Source organism: Lichenostomus cassidix, chromosome 6, assembly GCF_008360975.1.
Source record: "Lichenostomus cassidix isolate B80296 chromosome 6, HeHo_3.0, whole genome shotgun sequence".
NCBI lineage: Eukaryota > Metazoa > Chordata > Aves > Passeriformes > Meliphagidae > Lichenostomus > Lichenostomus cassidix.
In genome coordinates this window covers 34,921,048-34,942,894 of record NC_139487.1, presented here as the reverse complement: position 1 = coordinate 34,942,894, position 21,847 = coordinate 34,921,048, and the positions used below count along the sequence as shown (strand labels likewise).

The 21,847-nt window shown below is 43.1% G+C and overlaps 1 protein-coding gene and 1 long non-coding RNA gene across 3 annotated transcripts; one reads left to right on the top strand and one right to left on the bottom strand.

Moving 5' to 3' along the window:
• Window positions 1-1,980: 1,980 nt before the first annotated feature.
• Window positions 1,981-4,273, bottom strand: LOC146435699 (uncharacterized). Its single transcript, XR_014853054.1, has 2 exons — window positions 4,085-4,273; window positions 1,981-2,390 (listed from the first exon to the last, which is right to left on the bottom strand). It is a non-coding gene; the product is annotated as an uncharacterized LOC146435699 (long non-coding RNA).
• Window positions 4,274-4,414: 141 nt separating this feature from the next.
• CISD1 (CDGSH iron sulfur domain 1) lies at window positions 4,415-18,047 on the top strand. Of its 2 annotated transcripts, none has more exons than XM_085064493.1 (3): window positions 4,415-4,548; window positions 10,133-10,338; window positions 15,142-18,047. In XM_085064493.1, the coding sequence occupies exons 1-3, from the start codon at window positions 4,518-4,520 to the stop codon at window positions 15,229-15,231; spliced, it is 327 nt and encodes a 108-aa protein (XP_084920619.1). In that variant the 5' UTR covers window positions 4,415-4,517; the 3' UTR covers window positions 15,232-18,047. The 2 variants fall into 2 exon arrangements, with proteins under 2 accessions (XP_084920619.1, XP_084920618.1); XM_085064492.1 differs by lacking the exon at window positions 4,415-4,548 and adding an exon at window positions 4,719-4,767.
• The last annotated feature ends 3,800 nt before the right edge of the window (window positions 18,048-21,847 follow it).

The following is a 21,847-nucleotide window of genomic DNA, read 5'->3' as shown; positions in this document are numbered from 1 at the left end:
TTCCCTGGACACCCTCTGGGCCAACACACCGTAAGCTATCAGTCAAAATATGCCCCAAACATTCAACCCTTCTATGCCCTCCCTTCAGACACTCCAAGCCCCCTTTCAGCCAGAAAATTAAGCAATTTCACAGTGGCTTGCCCTAACACCTCCACCCTTTCTCCCAATAGCAGATGTCATTCACATACTGCAATAACCTAATTCCTGGGGATGGAGTAAATTCTTTTAATATTTTGCCCAAATAAGACCAGTGGTTCTGTGTCTCCCTGCAGAAGGACCATACATGTCTTTCCTATTTTCCCTTCTCCCTCTTGTTGCCACTCAAAGGCAAAGTACTCCGTAAGTTGGCATCCCCAGAAAGCATCTTTTAAATCAAGTACTGAATGGTAGTGGTGTAAGCAAGGAACCTGGTTCAAGGTAGTATAAGGATCTGGGACTGTGGAGTGCCTGGGTTAAATAATCTCATGTATTATTCTTAGGTCCTGCACCTATTCTATAGGTTCCATTTGATTTCATAACTGGCAGGATAGGAGTGTTACAGGGAGACATACATGTCTCGAAAAGACCTGCCTTTACCAGGGACTCAGCAACAGGCCGCAACCCCTTTCTTCCCTCCGTTGAAAGAGGGTACTGCTTTTTAGACATCACTTGTCCTGGTTGCCTTAGAGTAATTTGGAGAGGCTCCATATCCAGTTTTCTGTATATTCCCTGGGACTGCCCATGCTTCTGGGTTCACTTTAGCATAAGCTTGATCAGATAATTTACACAGTGTCACAACAGCGCTAGCCTCCCCATCATCCCTCACAACACTAACCCACGTTCCCAACTCAGTCATCAAATCCCCTCCTAGCAAACCAGTCACAACTAGGAACAAATAGAAACTTATGCATTTCAAACCCATCCCTCACATATTCAACCAACAGTGGTCGAATAAAACGCACACGCTCATCTTTCTCACTTCCTGAATAATCAAAAGAACATTTGGACCACTGTGTCCCCTTTGGCATAAAATTCAAAGCAATCTGAGAGGCACCTGTGTCTACCACGAAACACGCTACTCAGTTCAGACCCACCCTGCATGTCATCAAGGGCTCCAGTGGGGTGAGCCCCTGGTATAATAGGAGACTCTAATACCCTTAATAATCCATTTCTAATGATGCCTTTACCTTTTCCTCATCCCCTCTTACATGTACCTGATGTACCTTTCTAACCAACTCCTCCAGGGGCCCACTCTGCTACCTCTCCAGCCCGTGCTCCTGCTCCTTGTGGGCTGTCACTCTCCCACAGCTGCCTAAATTTCTGCAAAATCACTCACCTCCTCGGTGACCCAGACAAAATCCCCTCTTATTATCAGGCCAGGCTTTGGTGACAGATTGTGTCTTACGCTATATACCAAAGCCGCTCCCTGTATCTTACAGCGTACACCAAAGCTGGTCCCCGTCCTGCTGCAGTGTCCAGATGTGCACCCCCAGCACACCCATCCAGGCCCCTGGGCCACTCCCAGCACTAAAAGCTCTGTAAGGCACCAAGTGCTGGTGCTGGTCAGCAGCCGGCCATGGCCGACAGGGCAATAGGGGCGGACAGGCGGACGGGATGTCCCGCAGCCTCATGGGGGCTGGGGGGCCACTGCTGCCCCTACCCGGGAGGGTGGCGGGGTCAGACACCGACCGGCACTGAGCCCCGGCTGCCCCGCAGCCTTGGCTCGGGCCCGCACCTCCCTACAGGTCCCCAGCCCATGCCACCGGTCCAGCACTCTCGCACCTGGCCTCGGCACTCCTCCGAGAAATCGCCTTAAGTCCTGAGCAGTAGGTGGGCAAACCCAAATCCTCCACCCTAGCTCTAGAATGACGTGGGCAGGGGTGGGAATATAGTAACAATACCTCCCAGTTTTCCCTGTATCGTGAAAGCCGGGAATACAAAGAACCTGCATCCGGTTCTGTATTAGGTTGCAAATGTGAAAAACAAGGTTTCACTCTCCTGTTAAAATTTAAAAGTTTAATAAACGACAACAGGGGACGAGGACAATTAAGCAAAGTGACAGCGCTGGGTGCTTGGCAATTAGCCAGAGGCACGCCTGTCACTAATGGAGATACTCCTCTTTAAATACCTTTTCTGGGACACCAGCCTAATACATATTCATAAGCAATTATACATATTCAAATTTCCCCCAAATTAGTTTGCATGTTCCAGGAACTGCTTAGCATGGCCCCTCCTCTAGTCCACCTTTTAGAGCATGCGGTGTCCTCTTGGCTGTGGTTTTGGTCAGTCGTGTTATCACTCCCAACTTGAGCCCTGTTCCAAGGTCCCTGCGGATGACAGTTGCTGATAATTGACATGACAGTGGCAGGGGTCTTCATCACACCTTTCAGAGGATGTTATCCAATCAAGTTCTGTTATTGTAAGTTAACCACAAGTATTCTAAAATAACTATATCAGCTATTTCACCACTATGTCTAAGTTTAGTTAGTAACAGAAGAAAAAGGCATTAGTTTTTATTACACAACTATATCTTTATAGCAGAGCTACTTTTGTAAGAATTAAAATTATACACATAGCATCCATTTTAATATTTGCGAAAAGCCAGTATTATAGTATGTATTTATCACACAGATTTTGAAGATAAGGTAGCGAACACCACTGTTTCTCTTTTCTTTCCTCATCACAGTCTCCCACTGCTATTTGCCTTAACCATATTCCTCCACATTCCTCTACTCCCCTGTCGCTGTTGAGCAGCTAGCAGAGTAATGAATGCATCGGTTCTCAGTGGCAAGAAGGAATGACCTTTATTGTTTTGATTTCATCACATTTATAGAGTTCTCAAAAGTCACCCAGATTGGTCAGTCAGAAGCCTTCCCCCAGGCCTGATTGGCCAGGCCTGCACTGCCCAAGTTCTGGGACACTGTTCCAAAACATCCAAACTTTATCTTTATTTACAAAACACAAGAAAACCTCTCATGGGAAAAACTGTGCTAGCCACACTCCCCTTTAACCAATCCTTTCCCAAACCAACACCATCCATCCCCTGTTGCTGAGATGCCTTCTTCACATTCCTTTATTACCCCCTCTGGGGGTGCATTGCTGAGACCCCTTCTCTACTTTCTCATACTGCCCCCTCTGGGTGTCCATATCCTGAACTACATCTGGGAGAATGTGCAAACCATCTCAACATTCTCTGAAAGGACCCTTTGGAGGTATTTTGGGATTGTCATCCCTGTAGTCAAGACCCTTTCTTGACCCTTTTCTTTACTGCCCCACTCTGGGTGTCCAGCCATGTTTACTCCCCAAAGTTCTCATAGCATTCAGTGGTGAGATTTTCAGTGGTCCTTTCTTATGGACTCTTCATGGACCCCCTCAGTCCATCACTCATCTGTCTCCTGGACAGTCTCAGGAACCCAATCAATCATCCAGTGCTGGCCAGCGTCGAAGTGAGCTGATCAGCGAAACTGGATGAGGTGTGCCTCCAGCTCCCCTTGCTGTGTGCCATTCCCAGATGATGGAAGGATCCCAGATGAGTCCCCATCTTGTGCAGAAAAATCAGGCTATGAAAAGCCAGTGTCCACAAGGAGACAGAGGAGTCCTGCAACTTCATTCGAATAAAGGGAGAGAGGTCACTGGGGCATATGCACGTGGGATTTTCTCTCTCAAGGTTTTGGAGCAGGCAGCCTCCTGTTATCCTAAACTCCCAGCTGCATGTTGCCCTCTTCCTTTCCCCATCGGCTGAGGTACCAGGAAGGTACAGGCTTCCCGAACCACCTACCACATATTTCCTCCTTGAATATGCAATTTTCACCAGAAGTCCAGAAACTCAGGCTTGTGTGGACGCATTTGTCTGTTTCAGGAGTCTAACTGTCTGGATTCTGTACCAAACGTGCAGCTTGAAGTTTACAGTAGAGACATTAAGACGCATTTCAAAGACATTAACACCCATACCCTGACCTATGGAATTGTTTGTAAAGTCATTAGCACACATCTTTCCTATCAAGTCCAGCCATAAACTAGGTCCCAGAGTAGCAAGTCATTAATCAGGTATAGAACTGCGATAATACTTATTTTAGGTAAAAAATAGTAATAATCACATCAATACCCAAGCTTATGAGGTTCGAGGCGGCTGTCACTTGGAGGATGTCACTTTTCAGCTTCATCTTTCCGCAACTATACAGGAGAGGCCTCATACAGCGATTTGCCCTAAGCAGTCTGCAGAGGTGTTAGGCACTCACAACATCACTAGCAGAAGACAACCGCAGGGCCGCGCCGAGCCACTGTCAGCACAGGACACACAGCGGTGCCCATCACCCATTTCACAACTGCAGAGGCCTCCCTGAGAGCCCTGTGCCGGGCGTCGGCCCAGTGACAGCGCTCGTTTGCTCCGCCCTTCTCCTCTCCACGGTACCGTTCCGCACACCGCGAAGCCACCACCTCTCCCCTAGCCGCTTGTCTTGCCGGGAGGCCTTTAAGGGGCGGCCCCGCGGCCATCTTGGGGAGTGGCGTGTGCGCGGTGTGGCGTGGGAGCGGGAGTGATGGGGCCGGGACAGAACAGCGCCGTGCGGGGTATGGCCGCCCGGGGGTTCGAGGGGTGAGCCGATCGGGGGTGCAGGACGGCGCGCGGGCAGGACAGGGGTGCCCCTCGGGAGGTGGGCTCCGCCCCGCGGCTCGCGTCCCGCAGGACCCCCGGGACAAAATGGCGGGTTCCCCCCCACCCTCCCCGCGGGACGCGGCGGATCTGGAGGCGGCCGATGGGATCCGGTCATCAATACAATCCCTACTGCGGTGGGCGAGGGCGGAATGCGGTGCGGTGGCTTGGCCTGCGGGCCCTGAGGGACCTCCGCACCCGCCGTCCCATCCCGCTGCCGTGTGAGGGCCGGGGAGCCGCCGAGCTCCGCGCCGGGCCCTGGCGGGTGCTTCGGCCCTCGCAACGGGCTCGACCGCCTGCCGGATTACATCTGTGGTGGGGATAGCCCATTTCAGACATCGCTGTTTTATTTCCACTTGTATGAGTGAAAATGTCATGAAAACCTGTAGATTTCAGTGGTTTTGTGTGGCTCTCGATGCCCGATACTGTACATTAGAGGTAACGGTGACATTTGCGCTGTGTAATGATTGACTTGGACCGTGCCTGAGGTAGCGTTGTGTGTTTTAAATGCTGTTGCACAACCGGATAGGATGAAAGAGTAGAGCTGGGTGAAGGACAGAATAGAGAGCTAAATTACCGAATTTTCTCTAAAAGAATGAGCTTCAGCTTAATGACTGGTTTCCACTTGTAAAGCTTCTCATGGTGTATGTCCTTAATTCAGCGGGCAGATGATTTGAGTTTGGGGTTTTTTGGGGGGTTGGGGAGGGGGCGAGACTGCTGGTAGAGACGGTGATGGCAAAGACATTAGTCTAAAATGGGCTGTAGTGATGGAAGCCTATGGTTATTAAAATAATCCTGAGGATGACTTGGTAATAGCTTGCATCCAGGTTGTGTTCACAAGGGCAGCTTGCTCTTGTTTATGAGCTTGCAAAAATTAGAACAGTTCCTAGACACTAGCAATTGAGCAGAAAACTTTCTGGGGATGGGAGAAGAATATGCTCCTAAACAAACTGAAAATATCCTCATTTTCTTAGAAAAGCACGGGAGGGGCTGATGGGAGCAGTCTGAAGGGTGCTCTGTTTATTAGGAGGCGACGGCATTAGGTTGGTGTGATTTCTGACAAGATTAAACTTGATCAGTGTCTTGTGACTGGCAAGTCACTGTTCTTCCTCCAGCTGGCATGTGTCTCAGGCTGATGAATTTTGAAAATCGTTTGTTCTCTACTGAAAACTAAACACCAGAAATGTACCATATTTTTGTGAGATTTAATTCGTAGTAGCAGTGGGGAATTAATAGTCTGTGTGCCCTTTGGAAGACAGTGAGTAGCAAGGTAATGCTTTTTGTTTGAGAGGTGTGGTTGCGGGTGTGACCCCACACCAACCACTGATCTGATCATAGTGACTTGTCTTTTGCTGCTTACTGGTGAAATCCAGCAATCTTTTTTCTTCAGGGGGCCTCTTCACCATACAGCTTCAGTTAAACCTGCCAGTCATAATCCCATTTTTTGTGTATGCTGTGGAGTGGTAGAAGTGATTTTGTTGGCTTGACTGCTTGGCTTTTACTGTTAGACTTTTTGTGCATTCAGTTGCACTGGATGACTCTTCAGTAAGCGAGTATCATGTGTTTCTCCAGTATTGCCTTTTGTTGTGGGCAGTGACACTACTGCACTGTTATGAACAACTCTTGCACAGTAATAGTCTCTTTATTGGCAACGAAATGAGGCGAAAAATGCTTGAAAGTTACAAGCACTTCTGGAAACATGAAATACAGTTTTTCATACCTGGAGTTACTACTCTATGACTTTTGAGTAACATGAATATTTTCTAAGCAGCATAGGTAACTTGAAAATTGCCTCTTAGGACTGCCTTGGACTAACTTTGTCAGGGTGTAGCTTTCCCCCGTATTGTTGATAGTTGGTAGAATGCAAATTGATCTGAATTCTTAACAAGTATCTTGGGGGAGGCAAAACCACTTCAGTTTCTTAGAGCACTTTTCAGTGCAGATGGTAAATGCATGTTTTCCTGTGGATAAGATCTCAGAGCTCTCTAGAAGATCCAGAAACTACCTCTGTTGCTTAGATCTGTAAACATCCAGAGCAATGTTCTAAATGTTTAGAGAGAGGAGAGGAGAGGAGAAACTTTGATCTAAATCTCTTTCATTAGGATATATCCAAAGAATACAGAAGATAATAAATTCATATTCGTGTCTTACTGCCATTCTCACCTGATTTTTTTTTTTGCACTGCCTGCTCTCCTGGGACATCATTCTTTGAATTTCAGTTTCCTTCTTTCCATCTCACTTGCTGTCTCTTCTCTCCTTTGTGTGTTAATTTTTCTGGAGCTTTAGCCAAACTTTTTTCCATTGTTTAGGGCTTATAACACAAAACAAATTTTTCTGCCATGTTATACAGGCCTGTTGTGTCTCATCTTGTAACATGGTGGTTTTGTATTGTACCAGACTTTGGAGTTCTTTAATAGTAACTCAAGTTGCTCCTACTGCTTTTTATTTCAAGAAGAAATAAAACCCCCTTGATACTCCACATCAGTGTCACTCTGTTAACAGGTGCCTCATGCATGACCTTAAGAGTTTGGCAGCAAGCTGTTGAATTGGCACCAGAGGTCTCTTGAAAGAGAGTATTCAAAATTACCTGAAAAGTGTTCTTCCAGGTGTGTTTTATGGTTCACTTAGTTAGAAAGATTAAATAGGTTTTCCAGCTTTTCCAGATCTGTGAAACAAAACAAAACTTACTGCTTCTGAAAGCCTGAAGGACAATTTAAGAGAGAGTCTATTGAGTAAGTTCAAATATTTCTTCTAAATTTTCATGATGTTTATTAAAGTAATTCTGGAATTTAAAGAATAAGACTGCTTTAAATGTTTGGATTTAATGCATTCTCAATTGATGTAATTTTCCCTCCTGAAAGGGGAAAAGAGAAGTGGCTCCAGGGAAGTGATGAAAAAAAGTGGTACAGTAGAAAAGACATTGCTCTATTATAAGAAAAAATACCTGAAGCTGTTGGTATGTATGCAGCGAGGTAGAGGATCACTGCAAGATGAGATGACGATTTAATTAATGATCTCTGCTTGTTGAGCTGGATCTGCTATGCACGGTTATGGGGAATGGCCTGACTGATATCAGGGGGATCTGGATTGGCTGCAGATATGCAGAACAGCTCTTCTGAATGTGCTGCTGAATTTTAGTACAGACTTCTCTTGCTTGTAGTGAGTCACAGAAATGTTATAAATTTTTTTTCCTCTTCTTGTTTGCTAAGTTGACCTGGACTTTTGGGTAGGTGCAAGTGAAGATCGGCTTCCTTAAGGTGTGGCACCTTAAAGGGTGTTTAAATTACAGGAGCCATCCATGGTCTTCATTAGTCACTCCTTCGCCTTAGATTCCCTAAGGGAATGGATATGGTCCCCATGTCCCCTAATCACTTAATTAAAATGTAGGTGAAGATTTGATTCATTGGCAGTGCATTGAGCAGCTTGGGCAATCCTTGCAATTGCTGCTTTCCCGAAAGCCATGCAATGGGCAGTCCCTCGGTTTTGCTCTTGCTGTTATAGCTGCACTTGACATTTCATCAGGGGTTACTTCTAAGTTGTCAGACCCAGCTTGTCCCTGAACTTGCTGAGTACCTCCTCCCTGCCACAGCCCTGCTTGAGTGAGACAGGGCAAGGGTGGTGCAATGGCTTTTCTTCGGAGAGCTGCTGTCTCAGATTTAAACCTGGGCTGTTATTTTGATTAGTTTGGGCTGTTGTGCTAAATTAATAGAATCCTTTTTTTAAAATTCATCTCCTCACTTCTTTATGAGAATTAGTACTGACTACTCTGGGGAAGAAAGGGTGAGAACTCACTGGGTGGATGCTAAACGCAGCATTCACAACATGGTCTCTGGGGCTTTTATTGTTTTAAGGAGTTGGGGAACAGGGAAAAATGCCTGCCCTAAATTCTTCCATGTTAGAGATGATTTTCTGTATCTTAATATCACCTTACTGTTACTGGAAGGGTTTGTCACTCATTTGCAGGTGAGGTCTCAGTGTATTTTGGTGTCATTTAGTAAGAAAATGAACTCTGAAGGATTTCTGCATCTTTTACCCCTTTAGTAAGACTCTGAAGGAGTGCCTGCCTTTCCTGATCTTACAGGGGTGTGGACACTGTACAGGTTAGTTGTCTTAATTCCACATATTGCTACAGCCAGACACCTGTGGATGTGTGTGGTGCCTGTAAGATAACACAGTGTTTTAGCTGAGGAAAAGGCTTGATACAGATTTTAGTAAAGTCTGGGACAGGGCAGAAAACTTCGATACTTCTGGTTCAAGGTCACAGTGGAAATACAGCAAGTCAGTTGGTCATGGAAAGTGGCAAGAACTAACAAAGGCTTTTGTTTCTTTCTAGATTTGAATGTAGTGATGTCTCTTGCTCCAAAGATGCCATCTGGCTTGGCATCTCACAAATACAATTGAAACATAGAAGGGCAGGATATTCCCAACTGGAGACTGTTGTAATTTTATTGAGTTCTGTTAACGTGCTAAAACTTAAATTCCCGTTTATTTGTCTGTAAACAGAAATCACAGTACCTGTATTTGTAGAAGTGGTGGATAAAAAGCAAAGAAAGAGCAGCCACTTGTTTCTCTTGAGAGGAAGTGACCAGGGCTGGTGCTGCACCTGAACCTTTGGGCCCAATCCAGCATATTTTCATGAAGCAGAGAGAAAACAGTAGAGCCACAAAAAAGTAGGAAAACTTCTTGTGGGAATGGAAATTGTACTACGAAAGACTGCAAAAACTTTATCAGTAAATAAAGGAAGGAAAAGTGAGGTTGAGAAGTGGTGGAAAGAGGTTTTTTTAGTGAAAGTTGTCTTGCGGAGATTCAGGACTTAATCCAGTTGCAATGAACACGTGCTATGATTCTTAAACGTAATCTGTTTGGATCTTTGTTCTTTCCTCTGTACCTCAGTAGGGACTTAATCTAAGATGGCTTTTGTTACTGGTGGTAGTATATTTATTAATTTCCCCATTGCCAAACAACTGTTTTTAATTTTTTTTTAGTTACAAGATGCATTTTATTAAAAGCTTCTCTGTGCCCGTGCCTTGGTGGGGGAACAACCTGTTTGGGTTGTTGTGGCTCTGACTGTTCTTTAGTGACTTTCTTGCAACTGAAACAAAAACCAGTTTTTTTGCTGCTACAGGATGTATTTACAGCTGGTTTAATGTGCTGAACTTAGAAACAATGTGCTACTGATGTTGATATCAGAGTTTGCTAAATGGAAGAGTGAAAAAAAACCAACCCCAAAAACATGAAAACTCTGCCAGGTTAATTCCCACCGTTACGTAGAAAGGACTTGGGTGAAGTAGAACTCTGATCAATAGAAAAGAGTGTATTAACTAGGTGAGTGTGAAAGGAAAATACCCTTTTAAAGTAGAGAGTTACTATTACAGGACAAAAAGATCTTTTGGAAAGTAAAAAGGTGTTGCTGCAAGCATGAAAGCATTTACTGCTGAGTAGTTTTAATAGAATGTTGTGGTCAAAACCTGACAGTCTCTTGTTTTTCTTCTTTTGTTCTAGTTGAATGGATTGCTGCCGTCTCCTTAGCTGCTGGAGCAGCTGCTGTTGGATATCTAGCTTACAAAAAATTTCTATCTAAAGACAAATGCTGCAAAGCAATGGTGAATCCCCATATCCAGAAGGATAACCCTAAGGTAGTCCATGCCTTTGACATGGAAGATCTGGGAGACAAGGCTGTGTACTGTCGTTGTTGGAGGTCTAAGAAGGTAAGAGAGGAATGAATGGTCCAGTGTTGTTCATGTGCACACATCTTTCAGCAAAACTATTTTTAAACTGCTTAATTTAGAGGAAACTAACCTCTTTTCACCTAAACTATTCTGCATTGAGATGTAGCAGTATTCTAACCTGTAGAACTATGCAGATTTGTGCTGATGCTCAGAGTAAAGCCTGCAGATCAGTGCTAATAGTGGACAAAATGTTTCTGTAGCTCTGAAGAAGATCTCTTGAAAGTAGAGCAACTGTCTGGAGCATGGTCATGAATGACAGATACCATTTTGTGCACTACCTGTGCTAATACTGGGGCTTATGCAAAACTATTGGCCTGTTGGCAGTAGGAGCTCAAGAAACATAGTCTGTGAGGACGTTAAACACCTCTTTTTGGAGAAAGTTGGAAGCTTAGTCAGAAGGTACCTTGCTGCTAGTTCATGGTGTATGCCAGTGCAATCACAGTGGCATACTTCAAGCTCCTATTTTTGAGCAATTATAAGTCTGGTCTAAATATTGGTCCAGCTTGCTTGCATTTGAAGTTGGGTTGCTTCAGTTGCCTTAAATTAGTGGTAACCTAGCCTTTCAATAGCAGTACCTCAGATTTAAGTCTGATCTTAGAGATGTGTGACACCTGATGTAGCTGAGGTGTATATACTTTATCTGTAATGGTAGTTCTGGGATCGGTAATGAGAGAAAGCAGATTGCATGATTAATCGTGTCCATTTACCACTGATGCACATTTGAAAGCTTGTTTAGAAGGTGCCAATGTGTGGAGACTGAAATAATACAGACTTTCAAAGCCAGATAACTGTCTTGAAATCCAGCTCTCTCCTGCAGGGAGCTGAATACTCAACTTCTCAAGTCTTAGTGGTCTTGTTAGGCCACACTCAGCAATTTCCACATACTGTAACTTCTGGTTCTTGCTGTTCTCAGATCTGACTTCATTACCTTCCAGGTAACTCTGGAGTTTACAAATTCATACCTGAATTCGGTTTTGCAGTATAACATTACAATGGATTAAAACAGCATTATGATTTGATTCTGAAATAGTCCTGTGGAGGTGGCCTTGTCTTCTTTATTCTGTCTGCAGTCTGAACTGAAAACTCCACTTGAACCCTGGTGTTTGTGCTTTCTGTTTCATATTAAATCTTCTAAGCAGGAATGGAACATAGTGTCTGGTTCTAGTGGTTGCATTGCAACTCCTGTCAATTGTTTGCTGTTGTTTGATACTACCTTTTTTTGGGAATGAAATAAAAACTTTAAGAAGTACATTTTAAGTACTTAAACATAAGGCATATGTTTAAGGGGTATAGTCAGTTTAGGAACATACTGCCCTACTGAGTTAGAAAGGAAGTAGATGAGGCTATAGTGAGTGCATTCTCAGAACTCTGATCTGAAAGGTCTTGTAAAGGCATTTAGGAAGTCAGTGGAAATTTTGGAAGGCATTTGTTGTTTTCACTGCTGTTTAAAGATGAGTATTTTAGTCAATATGTTCTGCTTCAAAGACTGTAGTTTCCAGTTTTATTGCGTTCCTCTTGCCTTGATGGACTGACCTTGCAGCATGAATAGTGATGCCTTAAAGAACCTAGAAATGAAACAACACACTTTGGAGATAATATTAGTATAGGAAGTAATATAAAAGCTAGTCCTTATTGGAGACCTCCAAGGGGCAGATATGGAAAATTGTCCACAAAAGCCCACCCCCCACGGGATGAATACGGTTTTATAAGTTTAGCAAATTAGCATACCTGACAAGAATTCCCAGTTAGAAGCACAGGTGATGAGGTAATTCCCCCTTCTGGTTCAACCGTTTTCTGGAGCATACGCTTGGTACTAGCTGTGCTTTGTTTATGAAAATGTGTGTCTCAAAGAGCTGTTTTCAACCTTGGTAGCCAGGGAGAACCAAGATAGTGTAGGGGTCCTTGGGATGTGTTTGGTCTTTCTGCCTAGGAAAAGGGTATGGAAAACTACTGGCACTAGCTAGTAATACAACAATAGGCTACAGAACTAAAAATACACGTGTAATGAATACAGAGAATATATAAAAGAAAAAAGGCAAAAATCAATCAGCATCACTAGCATAACCTTTAATTGCTTTATGTGCTTCTCAAATGAGTTATTGCCAAGCAGTAATAAAATACATCATTCTTGCATGCTTGTCATCTTTGGAAGCATTATCTGGCTCTTACAGTTCTCAAACTGTTAAACTTGGTAATTATGTGGTGTCAGAATGTGGAATGTGTGTGCTTTCAGTGCAGGAAATTACTTCAAATGCATTAAGTGCCTGCCATGTTTTTGTTAAATAGGTGCATATAAAGGCTAGAAAAAATGTCCTTTTGTATCACTGTGTGCATTTCTCGTGAGATTCAGGCTCATCTGAGGCATGACGCTGTTGATAGAACCAGTAGCTTTAGGAACCACGGACTGTTTCTGTTGCACTGGTGGTGTGCATGTACTCATAGCTGAGTGATGAGTATAGCTGACCCCACATGGTGTTCCTCTTCTACAGGGAATAACAAAACAGTTGGACTATACCAGAGTATTTTGGAGCAGTGTATTTTGGAAAAAAGAGCAGGATTCTTTGCAGCTGGTTTTGTTCAGGGTATTTTTTTTTCTGAAATAGAGTACTTAAAAGGCTTTTGTGCTGGCCAAAGTATTTGTGGAAATGTATGTGTTTTAAAAAACCACACGTGATATCTTGAAATAAGTTTGTCTTGGGACGTAATTATCTGTTATTAATAAATTAGTGGTTCTTTAAATTACCCGTTTCTATTCAGTCTTGTGCTCTACAGGCACTTCATAGTTGTCCTATAGTTCTTTCACATAGTTTAGTGAAACAAACCCAGTGCTCGAATGTAACAGTGTAGAGTCAAGCGTTTTCTCTTTAAACTGTAATTAAAGTTAGAACACTTGTTTTCTTACTTACCTTCATTTTTAACTGTGATTTGGGGGAGGGGGGAGCTAATTTGCTGTCTTTTCCAATGACCTGTAGCCTCTTTGTCTTCCAGAGAAGTATTAGTCCCCAGGTTCCGGGTTGAGGAATACTGCTGCAGACTATCAGCAGAAATAGTGTTAGAGAATCCATTCAGTGTCGAGGGAAATCAGCTGAGCTGTCCAGATCACTGTACAATTTCCCTGGGGTTTGAGCCTTGGCTGCTATTGCTAACCTGCTTTATTCTTAATGAACATGTTGTGTCAGGCCCAATATCCATCTGTACAGTATCTGGTCTTCAAGGTGACCAAGTGGGTGCTCTGGAAAAGTGGTGTTTAGTTTGCTGTTTTTTCCTGAGAAGCTCAAGTCTAGTTTACCAGGCCCTGGGAGCCAGTGTTCTGAGACCAGCTGACCAGTAGGATTAATTCAGAGCAGTCAGCATTGGTAGCTGTTAAAGATGCTGTCTGAAACCTAGGAATCCCACAGTTTTTGCTGCTTGAAAACTTGAAGTGATGATGTTGCTGTAGCTGGACTTTGGGTTGCCTCCTTGGGCCTTGTTAGATGCTAGTGTCTGATGGAAGCTGTGCTGTTGCTTCTGTGAAGACCAGTGGACTGTGGTGTTGCATGGAAAAACAACTGGCCCAGGAACATCTGCTGGTGAAAGCTGGTCGGTGTCCTGCAAACATAAATTCCTGTTTGCTCAGATTTTGTTCAAGTATTTGTCACTACTTACTCATTGAGTCACAAGTGACTGATGGGATGAGAAGGTTTCTGCATGAATGAGCTTACATAAGCATTCTCTGAATTCAAGGCTTCTTTATTCAGAAATACCACCTGCCATTTCTAGCATAGATTTTGACATTTTGTTACTGTGAAAGCCAGGAGAAACCCCCACACCTTACTCTTTAGACCGGGTGGGGTTATTTTTAAAGCTCTGTATATTGGTTTATTGTATTGGTTTTGTGCAGTACTTTGAAATCTTTTATTCTAACTAAGAATGGGTAATTGAGTATTAATGTTTTTCAAAGGCTATGACTGAAGTAGGAACATTGAGATCAGTGGAAAGTTGGATACTGACTGTGACAGTACTCCAAGAGAATAGTGCTTTTGCAAATGCAAAAGCTGAGTAATGCCCAACTTCGAGTCCCATTACTTCTAAGCAAAAAAAAAATGTAACTGAATGCAAAATACCAGAGTGTGATTTCCGTGATCGTCTCCAGGGTTTCCTATATGGAGGAGGTGTAGCCCTGAAAATGCATCATTGAGAAGTGATGGGATCCAATCTCACTGCCTCACAGAATATCTTTTGACTCTTGCGTATGAAAAGAGCTGCCCAGGAGCAGTAGTTATCACTGCTCTGGGACCTGGGCAATTAGAGTGGGTTAAAGGAGTCCCTGGAATTCTTGCTCTGGCCAGCCTGTTCTAGGGCTGTTGGTTTTTTTAGGCTTGTTCTAGGCTTGTTTAGGTTTTTTTAATGGAACAAACATTTCTTCAAATTACTTCTGACTGACGTGGCTCTTCAGGGCAGTGATGAGGAAGTGTGGGGCAAGGTTGAGAGTAAGGTGCTCAGATAGGTTACAGCTGAAGATCTGCTGGGGCTATAGTTTCCTCCTGCTCACCTGAGGCAGGAACATCAAATAGAGTGGAGTTTGGTGGCTGCTTTTTTAGAACAAGCCTCTTGTCTGCTCTGCACTAACAAGGATAAAGCTAGTGTTCAGCAAAAACTCAGGGAGACCTGAGATGCTGGTATAAAAGTTGTCATCTGTGGTTTCAGTGGGTTTAATGAGAAGATGCTTAATAAACTTTCAGCCTAGATTCTTAGTTTTGATTATGAATGTACTTTAGATGTGTTTATTCTTTCTTTTTTCAGTTCCCGCTGTGTGATGGCTCTCACACAAAGCACAACGAGGAAACTGGCGACAACGTTGGGCCTCTGATCATCAAGAGGAAGGAGGCATAGAGTGGACAGTAGAAGCTACAGAATCAATGTCTGACAAATCCTCTGCTCTCTTGTAATTGGGGGAAAAACCCGCAAATTCTTTGTCATGTCACTGAAGACTTCCCAATGTAGTATATACATCAGGCTTCAGCATGTATATTTTCTCTGGTGCTTGTTGTCTTTCAATCACTACAATGCATAATTTACTAAGTAGTCATGGTTTAAATTTTTTGTCCTGTTAAGTGTATGTACCCTCTCACTGACTGTGAAACTAAAATGATGCACAGAATGTACTTCATCGGGAAATAGGTATTAAATTATTTTCAAATACATGTGTATCAAAAAGTAGATACTAAAATTCTGGAGAGGTTCTAAAGTCATAGAGCTGGATAGATGGCCCTGTGAAATGCAGTGGCAGGGAAGAAAGTGCAGTGGCAGAGAAGAAATCACAGTGCCAAAATGAATCTTAATCTCTTGATTATGCTGCATTTTCTGCAGGTGTCACATTTGGCCTGTTAACACTACTGTGCTGTATGGCTTCTATAAAATAACAAATTCAAAATTGCTAACTATGAACAGACAACCGAAAAGGCTGAAAGTAAGATGGGGCTAGAGGGCAACTTTGCCTTTGATTTTACAGCATCATTGAAACTTGACCCTACTTCCGTATGGTATCAAGAAAATACTATCCAAACTGCAGACCTGTATTTAGAGTAGGATTAGGAAAATGGTCTCTGAGAACTTTCTTAATAGATGAATGGAATGACACAAAGTGCTACAAGAGTGATTGCCATCCCCTGCACGAGTTGTTTTTGCTGCTAGAAAGCCTTAATTTCACTTGCAGTCTTGCAGCAGTGAAGCCAACTTCCTCAGACCACAGGATGCTTCTTTGGGGCAGCTATGCTGATTGATTCCAGAAGCTAAAATAAAAATTAAAATCCCACCCATCATCACCATCTAATTCACCATTGTACTGGCTGGTTCTGCAAAGCTCTTCCTGCTGAGGAGGGAGGAGGCACACCTTTTTTACGATGTGGCCTTAGGCTCTATGTGTCTTAAATCCTGCCTTCCTGGGACTGCTAACGTGGTTCAGCTGATTTTACCAAAAAACCTGGCATGGACAAGGAAAGGCTTTGGAAATGGATAGAAATGGGGGAGGGAAGGATGAGCCAGAGAGATCTTGTACCTTCCTTAGCTTTGGCACTTGTCTGGTATGGTTACATTAGTGGCTGTAATGTTGGTTTCCTTAAATAGCTTTGATTTATTAGCATGCATATAACAGCAATTTCCCCCCCCAGAGAGTCGGGCGGCAGGGGGCAATTTTGTACTAAACCCAGTCCACTAGTGTAACTGTGGCCTGCATAAGATTGAGGTCTTAATGTCCTGGGACAGAAACTACCTCAGGGCTAGATTAAAGGCCTTGTTAAGAAGCTGACATTTTAGCCTGGGCCCTTAAGGATTCTTCAGATGATCAGGGCAGGATCTTCTTTTAATTTTTAATTTTTTAAGGGTGGTTGGTACAACCAGTTAAAACTGAAGATGTTTTGCATAGTCTCTATGTGAGGCTTTCAAAGGCGGAGGTCTTGGCCGACTGGTCTGAATTTGGGCAGAAGGCACAAAAAGTAAAGGAGGTGGCACAGGTGGAGAAAGGGTTTGCAGGTGGAGTGTTGAAGTAAGGGCACTACTGTCCAAGAGACCTCTGCTTGAAAGAATTTGCAGTCAAATACATTAGTTTGCGTTTTCTGCCTGAGATGGGTGTAAAGACACTTGATATTTTTTAACTTTGCTGAGTACTAATGCATATGGAAATTTGTTTTAACGTTAAATTACCAAATACTTTGCTTTTATCCAAAGCAAAGTAACTTCTGTATTATTAGAATATGACACTGGATATTTCTGTATTTTTGTCAAATACACATTTGAGCTCATCTTAATCTCAAGGCTTTAAAGACTGTGTTTTCACAGGTATGCTGTTTCTTTGAGTAGTGCTGTACAGCAGTGCTGCTGTAGTCATGAACCTGTGTCAGGGGGCGATTTTCCTTCTGAGACTCCTTTTCTGTTAACATCAAAGCCTAGCTTGCTCCTGAAGGAATAGAAATTCAGTGTTAATGGTCTGAGAAATGAAGTCCTGAGGTTTCAGATGAGTCTCCTGAGCCATAAAACTGTTTTGTGGAATTTGCCAATAAAATATTTCTGGTAGTTTGGGCATCAGGGAACTGGGCTGCGTGGGAAGTTTTTATTCTTGGGAAGCAAAGTTGCAGAAGCAGAGTCTGTGTTGATTACATCCTGGTGACTTTTGTTTTGGAGAAGTGTCACATTTCTGAATGTTGGTTTGAGTGGTCATATTTTGATTTGTCGCATGTACAGCTCCTGTACTGTACCTAAAAGTTTCTGTTATTTATGCAAGCTGTTCAGACGTGACAATGAGAAGACAAACTTACTTGAGGAAACAAACTTACCAAGCAGTCTCAATGAGCATCATAGAGAACGCTTCATTTTTTTCTCTCAGTATAGTAATAGGTCACCATGTTCTAATAGGTGGAGTGCTTGACTGTTATAGTGTTTTCCTAAGTCTCTTTCTTTAGTGCTTTCCTCAAATAATCTCTAGAGTATGAAGTTCATTGGTTGCATTTCTACCAAGTTCTAACGATAAAGAAATGATGCAAATGTGCAATTTTGACCTCACATTGAAACTCCTAATAGAAATGTGGTACAAATCCTTCACAGTAAAGCAGAGACTAATCCCTGCCGCATAGTAAAACTATTTCTTCTCGCTGTTATTTTCAACATGTATTTGTTGGGAAGGTCAAGAAATTAAAGTACTGATTCTTGAGTAATTGAGTGTGACTCATTGAAATAGTGTGAATATCAGGTATTTGAGTGCTTCTATAGTCAGCATCCATGAAGGGGAGAGGCTGTCAGTTCTAAGTATTTCCTGCAGGTTTCATTGGAGCACTGGTAGTCTGCAGGCTGAGGAGGTGGTGGAGGCCAGCAGCCAGCACAGCAGCCATGCTGCTTCACTGGATGGAAACAGAGGCTGTGCAACAGGGCCTCTGTGAGAGCAGTGCTGGTCTTGGAGCTTTCTCTACAGCCGTGAATTTAAGGAGTTTCAGCAGCAGTCCTACCTGGCTGAGCTGAAACAGCTGGAAGTACTGCACCAATATGTTAGGGACTAAGCACCTTTTCATGCCCAGAGCCTCACCCATTTTCAGTCCAGGAGTTGTATTGACAGTTCCCTGACAGTGAGCTGCTGAGCTCACCACAGGCCTTGCTGAAATTACCATATTGTTGCAGTTTGGGCCTTGTTCTGGCTATTGGGGTCTGTAAAGCTTACCTTGTGCAACTGTGCAGCAGTTACACTTGGATTTTCCTTTCAGTGTAATGCAGCTAAAGACATGGAAACAGGACTCACTGCTGTATTGCAGTTGCTCGCTCCCAAGAGACAGAAGAATATTTTATAATAGCAGGAAGGATAAAAATGTAGGCATGAAACTAAACACTGGTTTTGCAAAGGAACCTTGTCAGCTGGTTTCTCCTTAGCCACCCTGGACATGGAAGTCTCATGCTAAATTTGGCTTTTGTTTCAACTCCTGAAGCTTCAAGACTGACAAAACCCGTGTTGTGCCCTGACTGGATCAGGTGCACAGGTACAATCTCCCACTTGCCTGTGGGAAGAGGGAGGATGCCCAACAGCACTGACAGGATGCAGAGTTTATTGATGTTCAGCATCGCTATTGCAGCCTGGGCAGAACATTTCATGTAGATCTGCACTGAAACACGTTCAGTCCAGCAGTGTCGGATACCTGTTCCCCTGATTGCTTTCTGCATCCAGGCTTGTTCTGCCATAGTTTTCTTGCATTGATGAGTGGCTTCTTTGCACTATCAGAATAATTTTCCTAGAGCCATGATTAATTTAGCATGGGTACCTGAGGCTGCTGTGTGAAGCTCTCTGCTACTTGTTTTCTATAGCTGCACTGCCACGGTGTGTAGTGCATTTCTTGGCAGGATGATTTCCAGGCTGCCTAATGCTGAGGCTAATGCAGAGAGTGGCTGAATAAAAACTAAATAACATAAAAATAAATTTGTGAAGAGAAAGGAGGAGAGGAAAAGGGAGAAAAAAAATGTGCCTGATGGGAGGAGAGCATAAGCTAGAGAAGATTTACCATCATGTAGCAGTGCTACATGGTAGCAAAAGGGGATAAATCAAATGACACACCTTAATAGAGCTGAACATAAAAAGTATGAAGTGGCGGTTCTGTTAGCCAAACCCGTGTTTCACAGAGTTGAAGGGGCTATGAACTTGAGCAGACATCTATTAATGGGGTTTTTCTTCCTCAGTTGTTTGTGAAATCCTACAGTACTGGACAGAGAGCAACGTACGCCTGTGCAGTGGGTATAGTTAGCAGTCTCCTGTTCCTCCACACTTCACTTTATAAACTGTTTAATTAGATATGCAATTGTAATAAATAGAAGGAGTATTTACTGGTACACGCCCAGAAGTCAGTAAAATCACAGTAGGTTTACAGGACTGGCAAAGCAGGATGCAGTCCACCTTTCCTATATGCAGTTTGGACTGGTAAGAAAGGATTTACCTGGCTTCTCAAGCAACTTCTTCAATATATAGAAACTGCAAAGGTCTCACATAAGCACAGATAGATCATGTCTCGTATTATGTTTTTCCCAGCTGAAGACTCAACCATCCCTCCTTTCCTATTTGACATTGCATTGCCCTTAATCCACTCTACTCTGCCTCCTTTTTCTCATGTAGCCTGTGGTTTTCTTCTGCTGCTTTTGTATGTGTGGCAGACTTATACCAAAAAAGAGTGCCTTCTGCTCTCCAGGAGCAGCCTGTGCAAAAAAGCTTCCTGAGCATCCCAGAAATTACAGCTTTAATGTGTAAAGCATTCAAAAATCAGCGTACTGCAAGGGTCTGCTCAGTAACTGCAAAGTTCGTTCTGTTCAGTCAAGTCAGCTGGCAACAGGCGCCAAAATGAATGATAAGGTCACTGACTGCGTAACTTTCCTCAAATACTTTTCTACAGCTGGCAAATACCACCATACATGGATAAGACATGTTCAAGATGCACTGTCTGTTCACCGGCAGGGCTCTTGCTCAAGACTCGGGTACCAAAACAATGGCCAGCATAGGCTTCCAGTGCAGTAATTTTTAAAATTTGTTGCTGTTTTCAAACAGTGCAATCTTGTTCTCTCAGTCTCATTCTTGGCTCTAACAGCTGTGCAGGTTAGAATACATTTTAAGGGTTGTGACTTTGTTATTTTGCAAATAAATTTTGGCAGTAGAATACCATTTAATAGAAGAGACTTTTTTAATGCCAGTGGGTTTAATCAATAAAGAAGTGTTAAATTTTAGTGCAAGGTGGAGGCCATCTAAGTCACCTCTAGGGAAAGACAAACAGGCATTTTAAATAAACCTCTTGGTATGTTAATCAAGTTCTGGGCTATCCTAAAGCATTAAGATATGACTGGTAAAATGCCATCATGCATTTGTAAACCCTGAGCAACCCCTGATAGTGAAACAACATTGTACTTGGAAAAATCCCTGTTTAGAAGGACAATCTGTAGAGAAAATCTGTATCTACATGTAAGCCATGAGATCAGGAGATGGTACCAAAGACTTTTGATCTAAAGTTTCCATTTCAGAAAGAAGCATTACTTTCTCAAGGATGTCAAAGCACATGCATTTGTCATTGCTGTTTTCTAGGACTGGAGGCAGCTAATGCATGCTTTAGCTATTTAGACTCTCCACAAATCATGGTTTTACCTTTTGCACTGATAGTAAATGGTATGTTTCTATTCCCTGTGAGAGACCAGGCTTAGAAGCTGGACTCAGTATTTGGCATGCTGAGGGTACACAGATCAACAAAATGACACCTTTTGTCATTCCCTCAACACTCTTCCTGCTGCTTCCCAACATTTTGTTGGCTTTTTTTGGCTGCAGTTGTACACTGGGCTGATAATCTCAGGCAACTGTTATCAGTGACTTCAGGATCTCTTTCTTGGGCCATGACAGCCAATTCCATCACCAGCATCAAATAGCTTCGGTTTGAATTATTTTCCTCTACATGTGTTACCCTAAGTTTATTTACACTGAAACTCCTATGCCAACAATATGCCTTTTGTTCAATTTTGTGAGATCCTGCAGGACTTTGTTATTGGCATGGCATTTGACTGCCCTAAGGAGGTCAGGAATATCCACACACCTAGAGATTTTGTGCACTCTCCCTTCTGCAGGTTATGAATGCAGATGTTTAATAAAACCGGTGTCAGCAAACGCCCACTGCTGCCTCCTCTCCACCATCAAAACCCTTCCATTTGCTTGCCAGCCCTTAACCTCTTCTCAGTTCAAAAATGAACTGTTTCTTTCAAATGCTTGGTTTAGTTTCTTTATTGATCATCAAGGAGAAAATAAAATTCAAGAATTCTGAGGAAGAACTGTTGAAATTAGCTTCTCACTTCTATAGTCCTTGTATCTTTCTAATACAGAACAGGGCCCCCCCCAAATTTACAGCTGCAGTTCTGATTGTAGAAAAGGTGATCCAGAAGATACAACTCAGCAAGATTGTTTCTGAAGTAACATGGCAGCTGCTGCTGCCATGAATTAACCTCACAGTAATTT